This window comes from Malaya genurostris, chromosome 2 (assembly GCF_030247185.1).
Source record: "Malaya genurostris strain Urasoe2022 chromosome 2, Malgen_1.1, whole genome shotgun sequence".
NCBI classification, from domain to species: Eukaryota; Metazoa; Arthropoda; class Insecta; order Diptera; family Culicidae; genus Malaya; species Malaya genurostris.
The window spans coordinates 310,028,202-310,052,699 of record NC_080571.1 but is presented as its reverse complement, the minus strand read 5'-3'; the positions used below and the strand labels follow the sequence as shown (position 1 = coordinate 310,052,699).

The following is a 24,498-nucleotide window of genomic DNA, read 5'->3' as shown; positions in this document are numbered from 1 at the left end:
CATTTTTGGTAGTATACCATTCTACCGTTGATTTTGAGTAGTGGCAAGAAGCAAGATCTCGCCAGAAGACAAAGGATCCTTGTGGCTTCGAATCATGGGTAGAAGTCGTTTTTGTAAACATTCCTTGATGTATATTTTGCTGTTCATTGCAGCAGTGGTGATGAAGGGTTTCGAAATCTTACCACAGCTACAAATTGCTTGCCAGACCATAGTTTTCTTACTAAATTTTTCGACTTTAATCGATGTCTCGGACTGGTTTAACACTTGCCTTTCTCGCACCGTATAATGTTATGGTCCCGGCAAGGATTTGTAATCGAGTTTCACGTAGGTTTCGTCGTCCATGATTATGCAGTTCAAATTTCCAGCAAGAATCGTATTGTACAGCTTTCGAACCCTCGGCCTGATCGATGCTTCTTGTTTCCGACTACGTTTTGGTTGTTTCTGCTTCTTATAGGTTCGAAGATTCAAACGTTCTTTAGCACGAAGAACATTTGACTTCGAAGTGCCCACTTTTTTGGCCACATCCCGAACTGAAACCTCTTTTGCTCGAACGCCTTCAGTATATTTTTATCTAACTGAGGGTTGGCAGGACCCGTTTTTTCGACCCGTTTTCGGTTTATCCTCAAAGGTGTTATCCTCACCGCACTTCCTGATTGCATTTCGCACGGATTTTTCACTCACTCCTTCCATTTTTGCTATTTTTCTCAGTGACAGTCCGCGTTCTGTGCACCATTTGTACACAATTTTTCGACGTTGTTCTGGAGAAAGTCCACGCATTTCGAAACAAGTGGTTAGAGAAGAGTGTAAACAACAGGACGCAGCCATAAAAATTGACAGATTCTGAACCATTGCGAAATGGCAGCGGTTTTTGGTTGCGTCCATACTTTCTGGTATAGTCTTTAGTTCGTAGAACTCGAGATCGGAGAGCAGACAATCCAAGTTTTGTCCACTGAAGAAAACATTCCTCGCTAAAGTTCGGTTCTATCAAGGTGAAAATTCATTAATTCAGCCAGCTTGACCAGTTGCTGAAACGTTTGCCCAGGAATATTTTTTTTGGGTTTCATAAAATCCTTTTTTTTAACAAATGATTGACAAATTTGAAATAATGTTTCTTGAAAATTCGCGTGAAATCCGCGACATCGCATGAAAATCTGAGCAGAAACCGCAAAATCCGCGCGACCGTAACAATCCTGCTGTTTTGCAACTAAACATGTGTGTCATAGGTTTTAACCCTCAATTGCTTGATTTTTCAAAAACAGCCGGAAATTTTTGTTTTCGATAGTTTAAATGGTCCAGAACACAGGAAAAATACTTTAAAAAAAATTCCCGACAAAACTATCTTTTCAGGGGTGAAAAAACAGTTTGACATTGTGCATTAAATTATATGAAAATCACGAAAATCAAAAGTTTATTTTTTAATTTATTAGTATAGTTACCAAACAAGCGAAAAAATATTTTCAAATTATTTCATTAGTATAAAGCGCCGGGATTTTTTTTTTGAAAATAGCAGAAATCAGCTGTCGTTTTGTGTCAGGTAGGTGCCTATAACTTCTCTCGATATGAAGGGAATTCTATGAAATTTTTTCTGAGTTGAGAATGCGTCCCATATATGGAATATCATGCAAAATGATGCGGTGAAAAATATACATTACAACGCTTTGTAGAATTTTTTGAAATGTGTGTCCCATATTTGGTACTCAATGCAACGAATGGTTAATATCTTCTACCGATAAATGGTTTTCCTTAATGTTGCACCGGCATAGGATAGCATTGACGATTGGCACTCTCAGATTATTATCTGTTACCAAACTAGAAAGGATGGGTTTATAACTAAAAAAATAAGCTTTCTTTACTTTTCGTCTTAGACTCGTCACTTCATAGCAGTTCACAATAAACTGCTAAGCGGACCAAAAGTTAATGCATATACATAAACTGCTATTCACTGACGAGTCTATGACGAACGCAACTTTAACATTAATTAATTTAGCAAACCTGGTAGAGCTTAGACATGCTGTAGATCAAGATTGCTAGCAGTGTGATTTTGAGTGACTGATATTTGAGTGTTGGAGAATGATTCCAATATCGCATTTGTGTCATAACTATTTCTATTCACCAAATAGGGCATTATTGGTGGCGTTCAGGTCCACATCTTCAGTTTCCAAATAAAATTTAATCTCCAGAGAATACTTTATAACGGAAAGTATTATTGCCTAACAGTAAAGCGAATCACTTTCTGCAGAGTCCATCCTGTCCGACGATATCCACGATTCCCACGCTTCCGAACGGCAGCGAGTTGTTTTGTCAGGATTCCTGGAACAGGATTTCTTCGTCAAAACTGATTCTACCCGGGCACCACCCCGTAGTCGGCCAAACCATTCATCATAATTGTTGGTTTTGTGCAAAAACCTTGCACTAGATTCCATTCGAAATTTCTCTGAACAGTCAACAAACAGCCATTTGCAGTATCTGGTGGTTGCAAATCCGTGTACCGTCTGAAAAATTTCCAAGCTTGCCAACGGAACAAGAAAACCGAAGCGACGGTCGGCATTCGGGTCATTCTGCTGCAGCCCCTCGCCTCTAACCGATATCAGCGGTTCAGTCCGCCCGATGACCATGGTGAAAATGTTTCACTAAAGGCCGTGAGAACTTTGCGAAGTTATTTTTATGATATTCCCTTTGCTCGCCGTACTTTCAGTTCAAACCACGAGGTTTTGCTGGCACAATCCGAGCTTCAAGGGCTAATGGAACAAATTCCGAAGATTTTTCTCGCAAGTCCTCTTAGCCCACGGATTGGTGCAGCAGGGAATAGTTGTCTCACAGCCACGGCACCGATGAAGCAATCGATTCTCACACTCATGTGCAGGGGGCCGCTCAAGGCTGGAGTGAAGTATTCTTCGGGATTTAGCTCAGTATGCAAAGTACAACATTCAGGATGCTGCCCGAAAATAACACTCTCGAAGAAGGGCAAACAAATTTGTACGACAATTAAAACCATTCTGTGACAAGGGAACGTTATTCCATCGTGAATAACTCCGCAAGCCAGTTGGTCAGCAGCTGAAATGAAGTTATTGAGTTACCGTTGCCGTGCATCCCAACAGCTTCATATTTTCTGCTGAAATTATTGACGGTGTCAATAACCCAAAAAAAAAGATCTTTTCAGAAATTTAACTCAACTCTGTTCAATGCCAAAATATTGATTGGTTGTGAGCCGATAAATAGAATGCATCTGAAACCCCAAAGGCGACTTCGGCCCAGATGTCCACCTTTTGTACTTTTTCAATTAGTGCAGCTTGAGCGTAATCCCTTCGAATCGCATCTCATTGAGCAACATCAACGACGGCCTAATGCCCGAACGATTCAATGTCTTATCTTGATCTTTAACCGGCGCAGAGTAGAGGATCTCATTCATGCCAGATCACAATCCATCGATAGCCGAGCGTCGATTGTCAGAGGGAAAATATCACAATACGACAGTTTCACGTAGGGTAGTCCTCAACCGTATCTGCCGAGCTGTTATTGAGAACGGCTGCCTGCCGAGGGTGACGTGATGCAAAACTTTTTTGAATGGGATATTTCTCATTCGCAACTGTGCAACGAAATAAGGAAAGTAGAGTAGTTTATACGATGCTTTGCTTGCTTAAGCTGCTCTTCTGCAGCAAAACAACAGGATAAATGCAACTTGTTATCGCTGGCCGTCGATCTTCTGGGAAACTGACAGCCCAACGCATAAGACAGATAGTTCTCCCCGGCAGCACGGGGAGAACTTTTAGCGGGCAGCTTTCGTCACGAGAAGAGCTTGTCGGGAGATTAATGCCAGTCGCACTGTTCTGTGTTCCCGATGGAAGTTGTCAGAGATTTTTGCGTTTTCGGAACAGCATACAGGAATTTAATTCACAAATTTGTATTCATTTCAGGAACATAAGCTCTGAAACTTTGTTCGCTCGCTCAACCTCCGCTCAGATAAGCATTGGCTTCCATGATGAGTTTCCTGCTGAAAGATTCACATGTTGGCTGTTGTTGCTGTTTTGAAGAAATGTTTTATAGATTTAATAAATTTGATTTATGCCAGCCATGAGCCACTGCCCGAGTGAACGAGTTGGATCAAGCACCGAGAGTGCGGGATGTGCTGGAATTTGGCACCAGGTCATGGAGTCAAAATAAATCACATAATCACGGCTATAAAAACGTTGATGGTAGCGCCAGTCTCAGATTTTCAGACTAAGATTTCGCGTGGAATTATTTACTGCGTTGAATCATCAATGGACAGTAAAATATTGGCACAACGTCCCTGACGGCTAGCTGAACTCACTTGGATTCGTTAGTGTGGTCTATGATATATTTTTTTCATGGTGAATTTCAGTTTAAAATTCAAACTGCACCATTTTATAAAACGATGAAATAAATTCCGAGTCGATTGAGTTTTTGGGAGTGTATAACGAACAAAACATATAATTTGCTTGTTAAATTTATTGACCACATAGATGATCCTTGTGACAACGAATTTTTCATTATATACTTTTTAATTGATAATAACTTTTTCAAAACGTTATGTACAGAGTTGTCAATAAATTTAGAAATCTTACATCTCATTCGTGGAGCTATAAAAGAAAACGGAAATAAGGCATGAATTTATAGAGCAAAATTGATGTTCAGAAAATTGTTAACTTAATTGTTGTAGTTTAGAACTCTGAACATGTTATAAAGAGCAAAAATCCTCACAAACCGGAGCATAACAAATCTAAACTTGCAAATCATTTCGAAAGCAATCATAGGTCTTTCTATTTCACGTATCTTGTTCTACTCTTCAGTGCCTAGCAGTTTAAAATGAACCGTTTAGCCGATGAAAAAGTTAAATAGGTTAAAATGTTATAAAGGGTGATTTTTTAAGAGCTTGAGAACTTTTTTAAACAATAAAACGCATAAAATTTGCAAAATCTCATCGGTTCTTTATTTTAAACGTTAGATTGGTACATGACATTTACTTTTTGAAGATAATTTCATTTAAATGTTGACCGCGGCTGCGTCTTAGGTGGTCCATTCGGAAAGTCCAATTTTGGGCAACTTTTTCGAGCATTTCGGCCGGAATAGCCCGAATTTCTTCGGAAATGTTGTCTTCCAAAGCTGGAATAGTTACTGGCTTATTTCTGTAGACTTTAGACTTGACGTAGCCCCACAAAAAATAGTCTAAAGGCGTCAAATCGCATGATCTTGGTGGCCAACTTACCGGTCCATTTCTTGAGATGAATTGTTCTCCGAAGTTTTCCCTCAAAATGGCCATAGAATCGCGAGCTGTGTGGCATGTAGCGCCATCTTGTTGAAACCACATGTCAACCAAGTTCAGTTCTTCCATTTTTGGCAACAAAAAGTTTGTTAGCATCGAACGATAGCGATCGCCATTCACTGTAACGTTGCGTCCAACAGCATCTTTGAAAAAATACGGTCCAATGATTCCACCAGCGTACAAACCACACCAAACAGTGCATTTTTCGGGATGCATGGGCAGTTCTTGAACGGCTTCTGGTTGCTCTTCACTCCAAATGCGGCAATTTTGCTTATTTACGTAGCCATTCAACCAGAAATGAGCCTCATCGCTGAACAAAATTTGTCGATAAAAAAGCGGATTTTCCGAATGGACCACCTAAGACGCAGCCGCGGTCAACATTTAAATGAAATTATCTTCAAAAAGTAAATGTCATGTACCAATCTAACGTTTAAAATAAAGAACCGATGAGATTTTGCAAATTTTATGCGTTTTATTGTTTAAAAAAGTTCTCAAGCTCTTAAAAAATCACCCTTTATTATGTCTTTTGAGATATTTTTGAATATATCAACATATTTTTTTCGAGAATGCGGGTATTTCATTGCAATACGTAGGGACGGCAACTATGTGGGGGCAAAGCATTTTTTGCAACACCAAAAGATTTATTGGAGTTGGCATGCCCTCCCAATATTTTTGGTAACTGGAATAAATTTTAAAAATTTTTTCTGTTATCTCCGTAATCGTTCATATTTCTTAACTAAGCTACTAAAATTTTTAAACTTATTTACCACAATGTAAAATGTGTTATACTTTACCACTTTCAAATATTGGTTATTACTGGAATAGTAAAGAAAATGTTTGTGATCGAGTCACAACATTCGGAAGAGAAACTAAATTTGCTTACTAGGTTGCTTTTTATTTGCTCTAACCTCTCCGTTCCGCCCCTGGCAATACGGCTGAGAAACAAAATTTTTAAGGATTCTGGTAGAAGTGATGAAAATTGATTGATAAAATAACATTTTTTATTTGCCTTAGACGTAATGTCCAAAACCAATCATGCATTGTGCTCCTTGAAACGTCGAGTTAGGAAAAAACAGAGCAATAAGTATTATTGGGAATAGAAATTAATTTGGTCCGTTTTTTTGGTGAAAAATGCATTTATTTCAAAATAAGAATAATTTTAAAATTAACCAAAGTATCATCCATCACTAATTACTACTCTTTCTCACCTCTTAGGCAATTTTTGAATTCTATCACGAAAAACTTTTTCTTGTGGTCTTTCGGGGTGACCAAAGTTTGAAGTCAATTTTCGATTTCTGTAAAAGAAGTAAACCGATGACCTGTCAGATTGTGCTGCTTCCGTCGGAACAACCAGTAATCAGACGGATCAATGTCAGGAGAATGTGGCGGGTACGACAAAATGCCTCTTCTGACTTTTTGGATAATATATCAGTTTTGATCAATTTTTCACCAACGTTTGATGGAATATTACTTACATTTTAAAAAATGTAGATTTTAATTCCCTAATAAAAAAGTTAGCCACACTGCTTCAATACATTTGTATTAGATTGCGCAACACAAAATAAACAAAACTAAATACTTTTGGTTAAATAACAGTTTTCCGGAAAAATAAATAGTTTTACGACAACATTCCATATCCACTGCCTTTCGCGTGTTAAATTAAAGGTTTCTATTTTGCGGGTTTACTTATAAAAGGTACGTAAATCTTTATATCGCAATAATTTCTGCAAGAGGAAATCCATACAGGAATGTGTTTGTTGCTAATCAAATGTGTCAGTTGGAGTACGCTGAAACTGAAATAATTTTTCTCGAGTAATTTTAAGGAAAACGGAAGAGTCTTAGACTAAGTTTTTCGATTTTCTTGAATTGCAATTTTAAGAAGAATGTACTGATTAGATTATTTTTCATCCATATTGATTAAAATCAGGAAAAGAAGAGCCGGAATTTGTTTTAACGCACACATTGTTGAACTTACTCATACGCTTGCAAAGTCTTGCTCCTTAACGTTTCCAATTATTTATTAACAACAGGTATTGAAATAGTTTTGATCAAAATTTTGAAGAACTTTTTGCATCTTCGCTCCAAATAACGGTTTAAAAATCTTAAAACACTTCACCCGGACGGAACTGAACCGAAAGTCGGATCCGAATGAAATTCAATAGCAACCTTTGGTATCATACAACCTTTTCTACTAGTCGATTTTAAAATGATTGCATTACTTTGTTATATGAAAAAATCAAAAAGAAAAAATAATGAGAGAAACATTGAACGATTAGTTACTACTAAAAGCTTCTAAATGAAGAGTATTTGGCACACATATCGTATCTTTATCCTTTACTTCGTTTGCCAGAAGCGTCTTCTCAATCCATCGGAAATAACACTATTGTATAATTTTTCGCCTTTCAAGTCCTCATACGAATCAAATCGATTTTTGACTACCTCGATTAAAACTATGTGTATTCTGGTGAGAGCGTTTGACATTTTTTATGAACCATTGAATGATTATTTGTAGCTTAATATTTCTACTAGTTTTGTGTAGCCGACTTATTTCTGGTTGAGGTCATCTTACTGACCGAACGTAGTTGTCATAAGAAAATACTATTTCGGCTATTATATTTTCTTATGATTTTGATGATGATTTAAATAGAAAATGGATGAGAAATTCTGTTTTCTCTGCTTTGCTGTTCAAGCATGTTTGAAGTTGACTCAAGAGCTTAAGTAGCGCTTTTTGTTTCATCAAATTTGCTGTTTGCCACGAATCTTGTATTCATCAAATCGTAACTCCAGGATTGAAAATCGGTTACGAATGATAATCGAAACTGCAAACCCAAGTAACCAAATTGAAATGGTATCTTCGTGTTAATCAGCTAAACGTTTGCTTATGCGTTTACACCATAAAAGGACCCCCGACCTCAACAGTGAGACTTTCTGTTGTTCCGGAACAGGAAATCAGATTCGAAAAAATGTCAGAAGCAGGCTATTTTTAAAGACGTAGACCATATCCTTTTGAGTTTAGGTTCGAAAAATTCGATTGAACTGTCTCTGAGAAAATGAAAAAGTTCAGTTTATTAGTTTTCGACCAATATTTCTGGTACTCCCAGAACCGAAAGTAAGGAACCGGTATAGCTGAAATCGATTCGTTTGGACAGCAACTAGCACAACCTTTAAATTGAAACCAAATTTAGAAGATTTTTTACGTTTTTTGCATTATCGCTCTATTTAACATGTTGCAATTTCATACATACTACCCTGTAATTCCGGAACCGTAGGCCAGATCTGGATAAAATTCTACATCAACTAATGGAAACACTTTACGTTTAATTTAAAGCGAAGTTTACGAAGATCGGTCTGGCTGTTTCTGAGAATTTTAAGTGATGTCCGGTTTGGAGCACACGAGCACTTTCGGAACCAGGAACGATGATCCGGTATACTCAAAATCAACGTATTTGCTAATCAACTGACCATAATGAAGAATTGTTCGGCTATTTGAATGTATTTGACTTGTATAAATCACGCTTCTGGAAATTAAATTTTTATTCTTATCACATTGTACATAATCTTTCTATTGTTTATGAGAAAGGCAAGAAGGAGGAACAGTTCAAAATTGAACAAGATCCTAAAAAGTCTTTACAGAGCCGTTTCAAGTGCCTTAGAATAAAAGGTGCGGGATCTACATCTAAAAGTCATCGAAAATCAGCTAGTAAGTGTTGATATTGAATATACAATGTTTAGAGTCCATTGTTATACTAACATGTAGGGGTTTGTTTTTATAATTTATTAATTTATTATATTTATAACAGTCAGGCACGTACCTAAAAGATTTTTTACGAGGGGTGTTTTAGAACATGTTGATCAATTTCCATATAAATGGTAATTTAATTGTAAAGCCGTTTGTTGAAAATTAATTATTTATTACTAGCTGACCCGTCGAACTTCGTCTCGCCCAAAAATTGGTTCGAATTTATGTTTTCGGACATCAAGTTTGTAAAACGACTAAGTGGTTAACGTTTCTCTCCATTATTTTTCTGAAAACTTAACCTACATTCAATGGAATTTGACACACATTTGCTTCAGCCTGAAAAGAAACATCACAAAAAATTAATTTGAAAATGTGAAATACTTCTGCTGAGCAAAAATCGAGCAAATGCACAGATTCTCATCTCTAATAAAAGAGTTTTCTGTTCTAGAGTTGTTCATTTGGTAGATTAGGATACATTTACAATTTGTATTTAGCCCAAGTAACCAAACGTTCGTAATAAAGATTTGGCTTAAGTAGCATACAAAGCATACTGAGGAATCCGTTTTTAAAGAATTGCTCATTCGCTCGACGCAACAAAACAAATTTTGAAGCAGTTCCTAATACAGTTTTTAAACAGCGAGAAAGTATCTTCAGAACTTTTTCTGTACGTTCAAGTTGCCAAAAAGTGATACGCGTATTTTATAGCTCTAACAAAATGAATATTTTCAGGTACTGCGGAACTTTTGGTTGCTTATAGAGACGACGCTTAAATTTTAATTTTGTATTGATCTTACCAAGCAAAATGCAAGAAAAATCTGTTAATTTGACCTTAGCGCTTCTGCAGCACAATCTTTTCATTGATTCATTCAAAAAATTTCTGATTTGTTAAACTCACGCTCACAATGGCCAATATTATTCATCTGACTTCATCGCACACAATCCATTAACTGGTAAACGATATCAGAACTTTTCCTTTTGCCTACAGTGATCATACAGTCTGCCATTAATTCATTAATGTAGTATTCGCTTGATTCTAAACCTAACCCAGTCTCCACCCCAACTTTTGTCAAACCGTTTGTTTAAAGTCAATTTCGAACCTAGTTTCAACGTTGTTGAACTGAAAAACGAGTCAGTTTCGAACCTGGTTTTTATATCAGGTTTGCTCAAACCCCCGTTGCTAAGTGCGGACCCAACACAGTTTCGTGAAAAGTGTTTGTTTGACGAAACTACCCAGGATCAGTTAGAACAGTAATATGCATTTCACCAAGTCATTTTGCGAACAATGATTTTGATATCCAATTAATCACGTGGCTGGGAATAACGAACCACATGAATCAAATATGCATGTGAAAACTTCACACAAAACAACTCGTTGCGCGCCAAAAGATTCTTTCAACGATCTAGTATTCCTTACTTCGACGGCCAAACACTTATGCAACTTGTTTGCATAACAACTTGCAGAGTTGTTTATTCCGTAGAGAAGGATATATTTACAATTTGTATTAAGCCCAAGTAACCAAAAGTTCGTAAAAAAAGATTTGTCTTAAACAGCATACAAAGCATTCTGAACAGTCCGTTTTTAAGGAATTACTCGCACTTGAATGTTCACCCGACGCAACAGAACAAACTTTGAAGCAGTTCCTTGTACAGATTTTAAGCAGCGAGAAAGTTTTCTCAGAACTTATTCTGTATGTTCAAGTTACTAAAATGTGCCACGCGTACTTTAGAGCGATAAAGTGGATATTTTTCATGTACCGTGGATCTTTTTTTTGCTTGGAGAATCGACGCTTAAATTTTAATTTGAATTTGATCCTACCAATTTGAGCATTCTTCACAGAATATGAAAATGAAATATAAATATAACAGTCTCAATCCATTGTGGTAATTATCTTGAACTATCAACTAATCATTGATACCTAATTGCCACTTATTGTGTGCGCTTAGTCTAATCTAAATCATTAGAAAACAAATTTCAAGGAAAAACTCTCAGTTTGACCTTAGTGCTTCTACAGTACAATCTTTTCATTGATTCATTCATTTTTCATTTTTCTGAAATGTTAAACTCGAGCCCGCGATGACTAAAACTATTCATTTGACTCCATTGAACACAATTCATCAACTTGTAAATGATATCAGAAGTTTTACTCCTGCCTACAGCGGTTTTCTAGAACAGTCATTCCGTCATTGAGTCATGGTAAGAAATAATTTTGATGCCCAATTAAGTACGTGGCTCGAAATGACGAATAACTCGTAGCGCGCCAAACGATTTTTTCAATGATCTAGTATTCTTTTCTTCGACGGTAAAGCACTTATGCAACTTGTTTGCGCGCCAAACATCAATCGTAGATCTAGCAATCATTGGCGACTTTTTCAGTGGAAAATTCCATTGTCCATACAAAATAATTTTATTGGTTTTTCCCACTTTTCCGGTAAGTTTTCCAAATTTTTTTGATGTACGAACCCGGTGGGGGTAAAAACTGATCAAACAAAAAAAGAATTACGTAAATCCGTCCATCCGTTCTTACGTGATGCGATTACAAAGAATGATCTCTGCATTTTTATATATATATATATATATAGATATAGATAGAAGATAGATTTGAAAAGAAGAGTTACAAAATAAAATATTTCAGAGGGTCTTTGAACCCCTGAAACACCCCTTGTATACGCGTCTGATAACAGTTTACATAAATTGAAATTCAAACTATTACTTTTAAAGACAATACATCATCTACAAATTCGCATAAGTATTGGTATCGAATATTTTGTTATATTTCTTTCGTTTCTCTTTCTTTCTCGGCTCAAATTTACTTTCCGCTCTCTCTGTTTCTTTAGACTCGTTTTTCTTCCACTCTCACACATTGTCACGTTTTTTTATTCAGCAACTTCTGATTCTGAATAAAAGAAAGGAAAACTCTTTTTTTACAAACGTGATTGGAGTAAATAATTATTTGTATTCGAAATACATGTTTGTTTTGGCGCACTTCGAAGTTGGTGCCGTGTATTACTGTAAATCAAGAGCAAAAAAATTGTCAAAATCAGGATCAAATTGTGTTCGTTTAGATTAAACTTTGCACCCATTCTAAGTATGAACAACTATTTATTATGCATGGAAGAAGAGACCACTTCAACTGAAGATGCGGTAGCATTTTTTTGTATGCACGATCTTTCTCTTCTTTCCGGTGTCACTCGGAAACTGTTGATGGTATTCAAAAGGAGTCCAGAAAAAAGTCACAGAAAATTCTTGAGACATTATACTTACTGACATGAAGTTGATTACTTGTTCAATAATTAGACAACCAACAGTTAATGTTTAAAAGATCACCTTTAATATTTTTTAATATTTCTACTTTAAAATTGTTATTGAAACAAACTTTTATAGTGCTATCAGTTTCTTTAGTGCCCTTCCAAAAATGAACAATTCACTAAAAAAGTAAATTTAAAAGCAATTACAAAACTTCAAGCTTCTAATGAAAAATATTGCTTCTAATATTACAACATTATTTTGCAGTTCAAAAGCAATCAGTTTGATTATAATGACGGTTCTCTTTGACTTATCAGTACGCCAAAACTGGTTTGTTGAGTTGTTGTGGCACTGATAAGTCAAAGACGAAGCGTAAATTAAATCCAATTGACCGAAGTTATAAAACATAAAACTAAACATCTTTAGTTCATATGCAATATTTGTATTTTAAACTTGTTGTACAAATCAAAAAATGGAGTTACGGTTGAAATAAGTTCAAGATATTTAAGAAACTTCGAGTTATGGTTGTCAATATAGTCATTTGAAGACTAGGATATGACTCTGAAGATCAGGAGTAATAATTTTGCTCATAGTCTCGTAATAACGACGCAATGCACCATAAGTTTGAGTTCTTGGAATTCAATGTCCAAATATTGGAGAAACGCCACTGTAATCAAAGTTGTTACTTGTGATCTGTAGAATCATATTAGAGTATTTAAATTTCTTATTCTCATCATAAACTTAATCAACATTTCCATAACGAAGCTTAGCAAATGCTTTCGAACTATTTTAACTGTAACTTCTTCGTGTTCAAAAAAACACTGACCAAACTAACGTCAAATGTAGATTTCGATAGGAAATGTGGAAGTAAAAATATTGCAAAATTTAATTTGGAAACTGGTATTTTAAATTCAATTTATCAATCAACTATCAAATTCTTGGAATAGCAACAACATTATTTCATTACACATAGTTTTTCAGAGTGCCCAATTGATTTCTGACAACTTCATCTTGGAAACTATCTCTGTCCTATTAATTGCATCCTAGCTACAATGATTTGGAAATAGTGCGGGCAAAAATACGTTCGCCATTTTTTTAAAACAATCATGAGTCTCATGGGTCTTTCCGTCCGTACAAAACAAATAGTTTGCTATATTGAAGATATGTGCAAATATTCACCCAAATAGGAGCATGTGAAGTCTGATGACTTGTGACCTATTTTTAAAATTAATATTGTTATATTGTTGATATACATGTCACATGACATTTTTCGATAAACAACAAGACGATCTCGAAATGAGTAAATCTAGTGCCCCGGTGAACGACCAAAATGGTTAAAGCCGGGGTAAAATAAATGATATACAAAAAAGTAAAAAAACGTGTAAAATTAAATCGAAGAAACTTGAATCTTGAAAGTTGGAGCCAACTGAATCTCGATGTAAAACGGACCAATTCAACCACATGAATAATATAGGCTACATTAAGTTCCATGAGAAATTATATGCAATCAAATTTGCTAGAAACAACAATATTCATATTATAGAACACGATAACACAGTGTACTAGTGTTTACATGGTGGAACTATAGAGGTGTGTTCCTGCTCTCAATCGCTGGCGAAGATATTTTTCGAATGTGTCGCAATACCGATAAATTCTTTCCATCGAAACGGAAACAATGAAGAATTTTGTCCCCGGTATCCTAAATGACGTACGCTTGCTGCGCATGCGTTTGAAGAAGCCAATGTCTTCTTACGTAAATTTTGGTCAACAAACAGATTATCCAGTTAAATCACTGGTTGCCTACAAAAATCAGCTGGCCACTTATCAATATTGTTAGAAAGATGTTCATATGATAAACTCTGTAAGACGAAATCTAAACATAAGGACCATCAACAACAAAATATCATTTAGGGGTTAGCCAAATTTTGTGCTAGGGCACATAACCGTTTTTATTATTTTTACGTTTCGTCTTTGACTCATCAGTGCAGAGCAGTTCAAAACTCGGCAGTTCAATTTGAACCGCTAAGCAGACGTAAAGTTTCTGCTATTTACAAAACACTTTTTGTTTTGCAACAGAGTGCAATGTCTTTTCTGACGTGTCGAACGAAAACGTGTTTTCGACTATTTCTGGCCGATGCAGGTTTGGTCATTTAGGTCAGATGAGTCGAAGACGAAACGTAAAAATAATAAAAACGGTTATGTACCCTAGCACAAAATTTGGCTAACCCCTAAATGACCAAACCTGCATCGGCCAGAAATAGTCGAAAACACGTTTTCGTTCGACACGTCAGAAAAGACATTGCACTCTGTTGCAAGACAAAAAGTGTTCTGTAAATAACAGAAACTTTACGTCTGCTTAGCGGTTCAAATTGAACTGCCGAGTTTAGCACTAAGCAGTTCAATTTTAACCGCTCTGCACTGATGAGTCAAAGACGAAACGTAAAAATTATAACAAAATATAGTGGCTAAAAACGAAGTACTTAGAATTTACTCTAGTCAAAGAACACGGCAATGCCAATCATGTGTAGATAATAGCACTGTAAAATTTTTAACTGTAAACTGAATGAAGATACAGTTAGTTCTATCATGGCATTCATATCTAATTACGCTCGTTTATCAGATTCGAATTCATTGTATTGTGGGTAATTCGAGCAGCTAAAATACAAATATAATAACAAACATGAATATTACGTAGCATTAGATATGAGAGTAGATTTAGATTTAGATTTTAGAGTCTAAAATAAATTTCAGTTTAATATTTTTTTTCCATTTCACTCTCGGATCAATTCAAATCAAACTCACCTTCCAACAACTTTCAAAACAAACCAAACGATGAAAACATTGCACACTTTTTTCACACTGCTCATTGCTTAGTACCACTTCCGGCCAACAGCCGACAGTATCGTTCGGTTCGGAAACGTGCCGATTTTGGTGGCTATCCGGTCTACACAGTCAACGTCGAAGGAAATGATCCATTGCACCAGGTTCTGATTGTTTGCTAATTCGTCTCGATATTTTATTCGCATTGCAATCAACTTTTCCGAAACACTTGAACGAAATTGAACGATCCGAGAAAAAAAGAAATAGAACTGATCCTCCGGAATCACTAACAGTGGCACCACATTTTCGCTGTGGTGTTAGAAATGTGTCAGAAACGTCACTTCCGGAACCGATAGCAAGTCAATTATCACTAGACACACGCATCTGGGTCTTCCACGGGTGCAAACAGTGTTCGGTGAGGTGATTGGAAATATCTGATTTTTTGCCTCCTAGTCGATATTTTCCTTCTTTTCCACAGCGAGGCTGCAGTACAGTCTGAGTCACATACACAAACACACACACAAAAAATGGTTTTTCTCTCGCTCTCGGTCCGGGGTGCTGGGCTGCTCGTTTCAAAAATTTGTTATTTTTCTTCGATTTCTCCACTCGATTATCTTCGTTTTCGGACTTGTCCACACTTCCACCTGGGAGCAACAGCAATGGGAAGTACCACCACTGCGAGGAGGGTAGCATCCAGTAAACGCAAAGGTGTGATCATTTTAGGCCATTAGAGGCCATCGAATTGTGAGTGAGATGGAGAGACTTGATGATGGAGGGAATAAAACAAACGATGAACCTCCGTGTTCGGGTCGGGTGGACACTCAATTTGCGCAGGCAATGGTGAGGGTAGGTTGTTTTCGGAATGCAAGCGCCGAGAGGGGAATGTCTCGTACTGGACTGGACACGTTTGGATCGACGGTTTCGTTGAAGATTTCTTTGACGAGTCTCGGACAGCTCACCCGAAAGTTGTTTTGTTGTTGGCAGCAGCGACTCACGATGGTCACTGATGGGCGCCCCTGCCAATGAAACTTAGTGAAAGATCATCCAACCGCTAAAAGGCCCTGGCTGGGAGAGGGACTTTCCAGGAACTAACAATGTGAAAAAGAGATAAAGTACGTACGTACCATCAATTATATTCAAATTGAAGGGAAGCGAATAGATAGCCTCTGCGCGTGTGATAGAGGCGATCCGATGGAAGCATGGGAACTCAGACCTAGGCCTAAACGGAGAGCATTTTCGGGACCGTTAGTGTGGGGGAACGGCAGCTGCGCTCGTGAAACGGGTTCGCCAGTGGTGTAGAAGAATGAATAATCCCAGTGCTAGAGCCACACGCGATGAAATATGCGTAATCGAAAGCTATCACAGCGCCCGGTTTCGAACGATGGAGTAGGGGCAGGTTCGATGTTCGGATCGTTTGTGGGTGGCCGATTGGATTACGCCTGTTCGATTAGATTGGCATTTTTTTTGCGGGGGATGGAGGTTTCCATGGGATATTAGTCCATCGGTGACAGTACTGATGTGCACAAGATTCTAATTCATGGCAAACGAGTTCCGCTTTCGGAACGGTCTCAGTCGTATTCAAGTGGTAGAGATTTAAAAATGTATTCTAACCGAAGCAGCTTTTTAGAAATTATCCGCATATTAATATTAACATATTAACGTGTAACGCGTAATATATTTCTCGGACTGAGTTCCAGTTATCTCTAAAATTTCGGAACCATCAAATCTGTTTTATAAGAAAGATAAAAATTTGTTCAATTGGAATAACTCTTTGAGAACTGTAATCTAGAAAAAAATTTGTGTAGCAGATGTCATGGTTTTGATTTAGCAGCATTAAACTTCAACAATTTGCTTTAATCTTGTTAAGACATAGAGACAGCTTGTACTTGTTTTCAAATTTGATCAGTATCTAACGACGAAAACAGATAGAAAAAAATGGCATGCAAAAACATGTATGAAATAAAAACCGCGACAAAACTACCGCAGAGACCGTAGCTAGTTCCTATTCGGGGAAATCGTTTTGTCAATTCAATTACCTTGCATGTGAAACACACGAAGAAAAAGCCCAATTGATCAGAAGAACCGAGCATGTTTAGCTGTACGCGGGCACCACGCAGTTCAATTATAATCGTAACTCCGTCAGCAATCCCTACACATCGCGATAGCTTTTTCGTGGATTCCATTTCATAGTTGTATTCGCTTGTCACTTTTCTAATCTGTTTTCTGATCAAATTCGACTTCTGAACTTATTAACATTTCGTGACCATTGTTTCTTTCGAAGGTTTTCTATTTAAGAAGTTCACACAATAGTTCTAACTACGGTTCTTGCATCCGAAATTCATAGGTTGTACTCAAATGGTACACGTATATGAACTTGCAGAAAAAAGAACAAAATTGTATGCAAAGTTTCCCCTTCAAGCGCCTTCAAAGACTGTCCCAGAAAGTATGGACGCAACCAAAAACCCGCTGCCATTTCGCAATGGTTCAGAATCTGTCAATTTTTATGGCTGCGTGCTGTTGTTTACATTCTTCTCTAACCAATTGTGCAGTTGTTTATTCGTTTTCACTAGTTTGTTTCTTAATGCGTGGACTTTCAGCAGAACAACGTCAAAAAATTGTGTACAAATGGTGCACAGAACGCGGACTGTCACTGAGGAAGATTGCAAAAATGGAAGGAGTAAGTGAAAAAGCCGTGCGAAATGCAATCAGGAAGTTCGGTGAGGATAACACCTTTGAGGATAAACCGAAAACGGGTCGAAAAAAAGGTCCTGCTAACCCTCAGTTGGATAAACGTATACTGAAGGCGTTCGAGCAAAAGAAGGAGGTTTCAGTTTGGGATGTGGTCAAAAAAGTGGACACTTCGAAGTCAAATGTTTTTTGTGCTAAAGAACGTTTGAATCTTCGAACCTATAAGAAGCAGAAATAATTAAAACGTAGTCCGAAACAAGAAGCATTGATCAGGCCGAGGGTTCGAAAGCTGTACAATAGGTACGATTCTTGCTGGAAATTTGAACTGCATAATCATGGACGACGAAACCTACATGAAACTCGATTACAAATCCTTACCGGGACCACAATATTATACGGTGCGAGAAGGGCAAGTGTTAAACCAGTCCGAGACATCGATTGATGTCGAAAATTTTGGTAAGAAAGCTGTGGTCTGGCAAGCAATTTGTAGCTGCAGTAAGATTTCGAAACCATTCACCACCATTGCTTCAATTAACAGCGAAATATACATCAAGGAAAGTTTACAAAAACGACCCATGATTCGAAGCCACAATGATCCTGTTGTCTTCTGGCCAGATCTTGCTTCTTGCCACTACTCGAAATCAACGGTCTATACTACCAAAAATGTCACTTTCATCCCAAAAGACATGATTCCACCAAATTGGCCACAACTTCGACCAATTGAGGGATTTTGGGCATAAACGAAAGCACATCTTAGGAATCATGTCTCGGCAGCCGAAACCATTCAACAGTTCAAAAAATATTGGAAAAAGTGTCAAAACTTATCGCCAAGAAGTCTGTACGAAATTTAATGAGGAACGTTTGCAAGAAGGTGCGCCAGCTAGTCTACAATGGCTAAGTAGCAAATGTTGAGAATAATATTCTGTTGTTGTAGTGTAATATTATCAGTATATTGAATAAAATTTGAATATCTAACACTTGTGAATTATTTACAGGGAAATCAAAATGCGTCCATACTTTCTGGGACAGTCTTTATTACACGAAGTCACAACCTACCCGATCAGATGGTAATAACAGAATTATAACAACTGAAAAAATTTATTTCAGAAATATTTTGTAACAAATTTTGAAATATTTTTGGCTGGTAAGCTGTTAAAATAACAAAAATCATAACAAAAAAGACTCTGGCGGGAACAAAATCGTAACAGATTTTGAAATGCTCGTATCACAATTATTACTGAATTTGATATAACTACAGAAGTCCGAAAACAGAAAGTTATAACAATAGTTGTAATAAATTAGATAGCATATTTAACACAGAAAAACTATATTAGAGCCAACTTTTAGCATCGTTTCGATCATAATCGTAAGTCTAGCAAACGAAAATAAAACATCATAATTGATTTTGTTATTATATTGTTATCATAAGTTTTTATTTGTAACTGTGTTCATATGTTAAATATCTCAAAATAACACAAATTGTTATACATATCAACTGTTGTTATACTTGTGTTATGATTTTGTTATGTGCATCTGATTAGGTACAAGTCATTCCGTAATGTACAGTCTGTTACATAAAAGCGTGGTCACGATTACTCGCGATCGGCAAAGTTGAATGGTGTGATTTTTTTAGCACAGAAAGCAGTAGTGCCCTTCATGCAATGTGAGAATAAATCAGCTGACTATTGTTTACAATTCGATCTCAGCATTTTTCCAAAATGAGTATCGCGTTTCGAAGCAGTTTTTTTTTGTGGTCGCACCCGAAAGGTCCCAAAATGACCCAAGCTGCCGTGGCAAAATACATGCAAAAACCGAAACAGTTTGTGAGTAAGTGGTATAAATAAAATCGATTGAAATTCACAAATTAATTTAAATTACTAACGTTTATGAACATTTATATTCTATTGTTTTTCTTATTACTATTTTTTGAAGAAAAAAACTCAATTTTTTTGAATTTGAACTTTTCTTAAACAAGATTCAATTAAAACTACCTTGTGAAGTCTTGCTAGTAGAAGTCCTACAAGCCGCAATATTTGAGCAATCGTTATGTTTATTAAATGGGTGTGCAATAAATAGACTAGAGCTGTGAAAAAAAAAGAAAAATAACAGAGTTACGATGGATAAAACTGGTAATTATCAATTTTCACCTGATTTTCTTTTTGTTACTGTTAGGTTTGATGATTTATTTTTATAGAATTTTAATGATTTCAGTTTATTTCTAGCACGCCCCTTCTAAAAACATATGTTCCAAAATTCATGACGACTACTCAATTATTGCGCTTTTGAAAGGCTTCAACCAGTAACCACTTATAGATGCCTCCCCTCTTATGTTTTTTTTTAACTAAACTCCAAAAAGAAAAATCAAATATTATAAAAAAAACCTTCTCTAATGACCGTGCAAAATTTCAGAAGCGTTCCTTTCATACAATTCCCTAACAAAATCTACAAGAAATGGCATGATTTTGACCAACAAAGTAGAAGTCCTACTTCTTCTTTCTTTTCAATGTGCAGAAAAGGTCCTCATAGTTGGGGTAGTAGTAGTAGTTAGTACCCTGAGTGGCTGTAGATGGACGGCCATATACCTCGTTTTTCGTATCAGTTTTATGGATAATCATAACAATAAACAAAACAATCAAATTATAAATAAATTTATGGATAATCATAACAATAAACAAAACAACAAACAAATTGATAGCCAATAATTGCAAGAAAAAACGTTGAATTGCAAACCCTTCTCAATTTGTCTAACTACTCTGCTATTAGAGTGCCTTGAAGGTGTAGGCAATTCAAATCCCAAATTAAGACAATCCAAAGACAAATCCCAGTTCGTGCTTGCATCTCACACGACACAGTCGAAAATCATTTACGGTCGAAACAACAGAAACAAAGACAATACAGTACAGTGAACAATAGAGTGTACAGAATGGTCAAATACGATTTAACAAAGCCTGAATCTTGGCCTACAAGACCAAATTCAATTTGCATAGATTTCAAGCGTTGCAAAGTTAGACCAGCAGCAAACGAAATTGAAATCTTACTTAAAGAACGAATGCATCTAGACGCTAATAATGTAAGTGAGATTCAATTCAACAAGGCGTCTAACTGTGTGTATATTATGTTTAAACGTGAAAGCGATGCAATTGCATTCGCTTCGGTTAACAATGAGGTGCACAGCGTTGAGTATGATAACATTAAATACAAAATCCCTGTGCACATGGTGGACAATTCCATAGAAGTACGCCTGCATGATATTCCTCCGCAGGCCAGCGATAAGTTCGTTCGGGATAATATGTCGCAGTATGGTGAAATCCTTTCCATCGAAAGGGAAGTATGGCGGAATTTTTTCCCCGGCATCCGGAATGGCGTGCGAGTGGTACGTATGCAACTACGTAAGGTAATTCCATCATACATCATTTGTGATCAAGGTGGGACACATCCGTGTAAAACGCTGATTACCTATGAAAATCAACTGGTTACATGCCAGTTTTGTGAACAACCTGCATACTACGGTAAACCTTGCACCGAAACTGCGAAAAGGACATCTTCAACCAAAGACAAGGTCAACCATTCAACAATGGAAACTAGTGAGCGCAGTACTCCTGTTCCACCATCAAACCAACCAGCAACTGCAACCAATGTACGACGAGGCGCATCTACAGCAACTAGCAACGAGCTCAAGACTGCGAACATCAAGGAAAAAGAAAAGAAGACGGAAATCAACAACAAAACCACCGATGCGGCAATGGATGACGAGACGAGTCACGAACAAAGTGCCCCTCAACCCTCGCAGGAGGGAAATGGAAGTTCCTCTCATCCTAGAAAAAGAGTGACAACGAGATCCACTTCAAAAAACGCATTATTTAAAAAATCGGCTAATTCGGCCACGTAAAGCTTGTACGCAAATAGGCCTGAATAAAAATACCTTTCGAATAAAAAATAAAAAAAAGAAGAAAAAACCCTACAACAAACTTCAAAGGAGGTAAAATACAAACCGATTTATTTTGGAACCATGTTTTTCATTCATTTTAATAGATTGTTTCCATTGATTTGATGGACAAAAAACTTTAAACGCGTTTTCCTCGAAGACAGGTTTTGAATGTTCGTGTCCATCGTCATTCAAAAACTGCTGCACCAATTGTTTTTCGAATTTTGCACACACTTTTTACATATAAAAAACCAGACTTCAACGTTTTCCTTTTCGTTGTTTGTTACTTTGGGGAGGTTTTACAGCTACAAAATGACGGTTTTTTTCGTGAAAAATCGTAGTTTTCACTTTGAACAACCACCAAAAATTAAAAAAAATCAAACAGAAACGTTGAGAGGTCTAGAAAAACTTCTACTCTAACTACGCTGCTTTGATTTGTTCACTTCTGATTAGTCTGCGCTGAGATACAGTGGACATCGCAAATCATGATTTTTAAGAAGCGTCCTCAAAAATACTTCTTCACCGACTTATTTCTCAATATTTTTCCGAGAAAAAATTACAAAATTGTTGTTTGAATGATGATTTTCATCATGCAAAACATTTGAATTTGTTTTGTTGAACGATAATTCTGGAAAACAAATCGCTAAAATGATGATATTTTTCATCATTTAAACCCTACCCTCCCTTAATCAGATTGTTCAAAACTGTTAATTTTTCAATTGTACTTGAGGACTGATTTCTATATAGAAATTCTTACACAAGCGATTGGTATACTTTTCAATTATAAAACGTTTTTCAATACTATGGTGATGGCATTTCAACTGACAGTCAATTCTACTAGAAAGTTTCAAACCAGATCAATTCCCGACATCTGTTTTTATAAATGAAAAATGCCACAAAAATTGAAATAATTGAAACGGAATATCAATTAATAAATTGATGAATCAGGAAAAGAACTTGAATCGTATAGATTATTGACCGTTATCCGAATGCAAAAAATGTTCAAACAGCCGCTTCCTACTTGAGCCAGTTAGTTCCGACTTTACTCGTTTAAAATTGTGATGGTACACTGCAAACGTAATGCTCATCACTAACCAATAGAAACGACACCACTATTATTTCACTTCCATCACAAAATTCATGAAGAGTATTACTTTTGATTGATTGTCACCATTGTTGCAATTATCAGCAGATCACATCTACATTGCACAGGGCATCCAGTAATAATATACAGAGTAAAGATAGTCGACATTCCATAAATATATCAGTTTACACAAACACAACACTTCAACAACTAACTGATCATAGAAACACCGCCAAACGAAAACCGGATACACCCACCGATAAAGAGCAAAAAAAAGCGGAACAGAAGTACACCTCGTCCCGTCAAACGTGCGGACAAAACTGAAAACAAAGCAAAAATCCACCCAACTGATCTCCTACTCTTATCCGCGTTGCTGGTGATTGGCGGATCGGTGTCCCTTCTTGTGTTGTGCCGAATCGACGCTAGTGCGCCGCGGGGTGCATGTGAACTGCTGTTTCCGCTTCGTTCGCACGACAACAATACACTGCCAGCCGGTAATCAATAGCAATGTGCAATAACTTGATCGCGCATTGTCGTCGTTGTCGTTGTCGCCAATAGTCATCAGCATCACGAGAACTATTACAGATAGAAATACTCCAAGCAACCGCGTGCGCATATCCCGTGGCAATGTGTGCTGACAGGAGGAAAATTTCATTCACAAGGATTTCCCAGCGGTACGGTAGAGCTGGGATTTTCTGTCAATATTAGCACCAGAGCTAAGGTGCAATGACTGATGGTAGTTTGTATATGTGATCTAGAGGTTTTCCTACAATACAGGTCTTATGGGTCAGTTGTTTTATCTTCGGAAATGCTAGTTGAACACTAACTACGCAATTGTCATGGAATCGACCGCTCTCCAAAATTAGAAACATTCGAAATTGAAAAAATTTTTATATTTAAATTTAGACTGATGTCATTGTATGAACGGATACAACATTATTTCTACTGCATGAGATATTTACTGTTTTAATGTAACTGAATAAATTGAACTATTAGTGTGGAATTTGAACCAGAATTAAGTAAAACAAGTTACTGGTTTTGAAGCCTACTTATGTGAAATTACTACTTCTGCTCCAATACTAGTAATTTTTCTAACTGTCAAACTTTTTTACACCGATTCCAAGTAAGCCCAGCTCCGCTGATAGAAAAAATTATAACAGTAGTATGCTACAACAAGGTGTCGGTTAACAACGACATCAACTGTAAAAAAATATTAAAAGTTAAGAATATTATTAACGATGAAAAAATTCAAAACATATACAACGATGCTTCCAGCAACCACAGAATCAGTATCAGTGCGATCAAAGAATCAATAGACGAATGCGTTGAAGAAAATAGGAATATGGTTATTATATTGATTTAAAACTGTTATTATTATCAATTTGAGGCAACACGGACAGATAGAAACAATTCCTGACAGAAAAAAGTTGTACATGAAAATGATTCGCAGGCCCCAAAAAATTAATCCGCGGACCACTGATTGGGAATATCTGATCTAGATTAATAAATCTGGATGAAGTGTTTATTCACTTTTCACTGTTGGTTTATATAAATCACCGGGTGGTTGAAGTTCAACAGCAATTCTTTAATGGTTTGAAGACGAGTACAAATTACTCTACTTTGGGTCGCCTTTTCAAAATTTACTCTGTCCAAGAATGCGTAGAACTTAATCGTGAATATCTCTTTATTCAGCAATTCATGATTGAATTTTCAGTAT

General features: G+C 36.7%; 1 protein-coding gene across 8 annotated transcripts in view; it reads right to left on the bottom strand.

Annotated features, from left to right (window-relative positions):
* LOC131431083 (protein Wnt-10a) overlaps nt 1-23,246 on the bottom strand; it is a 64,128-nt gene extending 40,882 nt beyond the window's left edge. Inside the window, exons 1-2 of one of the 8 annotated variants that reach the window (XM_058596562.1) lie at nt 23,141-23,246; nt 15,067-15,647 (exon numbers count right to left, since the gene is read on the bottom strand). In XM_058596562.1, coding sequence (XP_058452545.1) covers nt 15,067-15,131 — 65 coding nt within the window. In that variant the 5' untranslated portion in view covers nt 15,132-15,647; nt 23,141-23,246. Of the gene's footprint in view, nt 1-15,066; nt 15,847-22,792; nt 23,103-23,140 lie in introns of those variants that run through there. The other 7 variants (XM_058596563.1, XM_058596559.1, XM_058596561.1 and 4 more) reach the window with 7 other exon arrangements.
* Between the last annotated feature and the right edge of the window lie 1,252 nt (nt 23,247-24,498).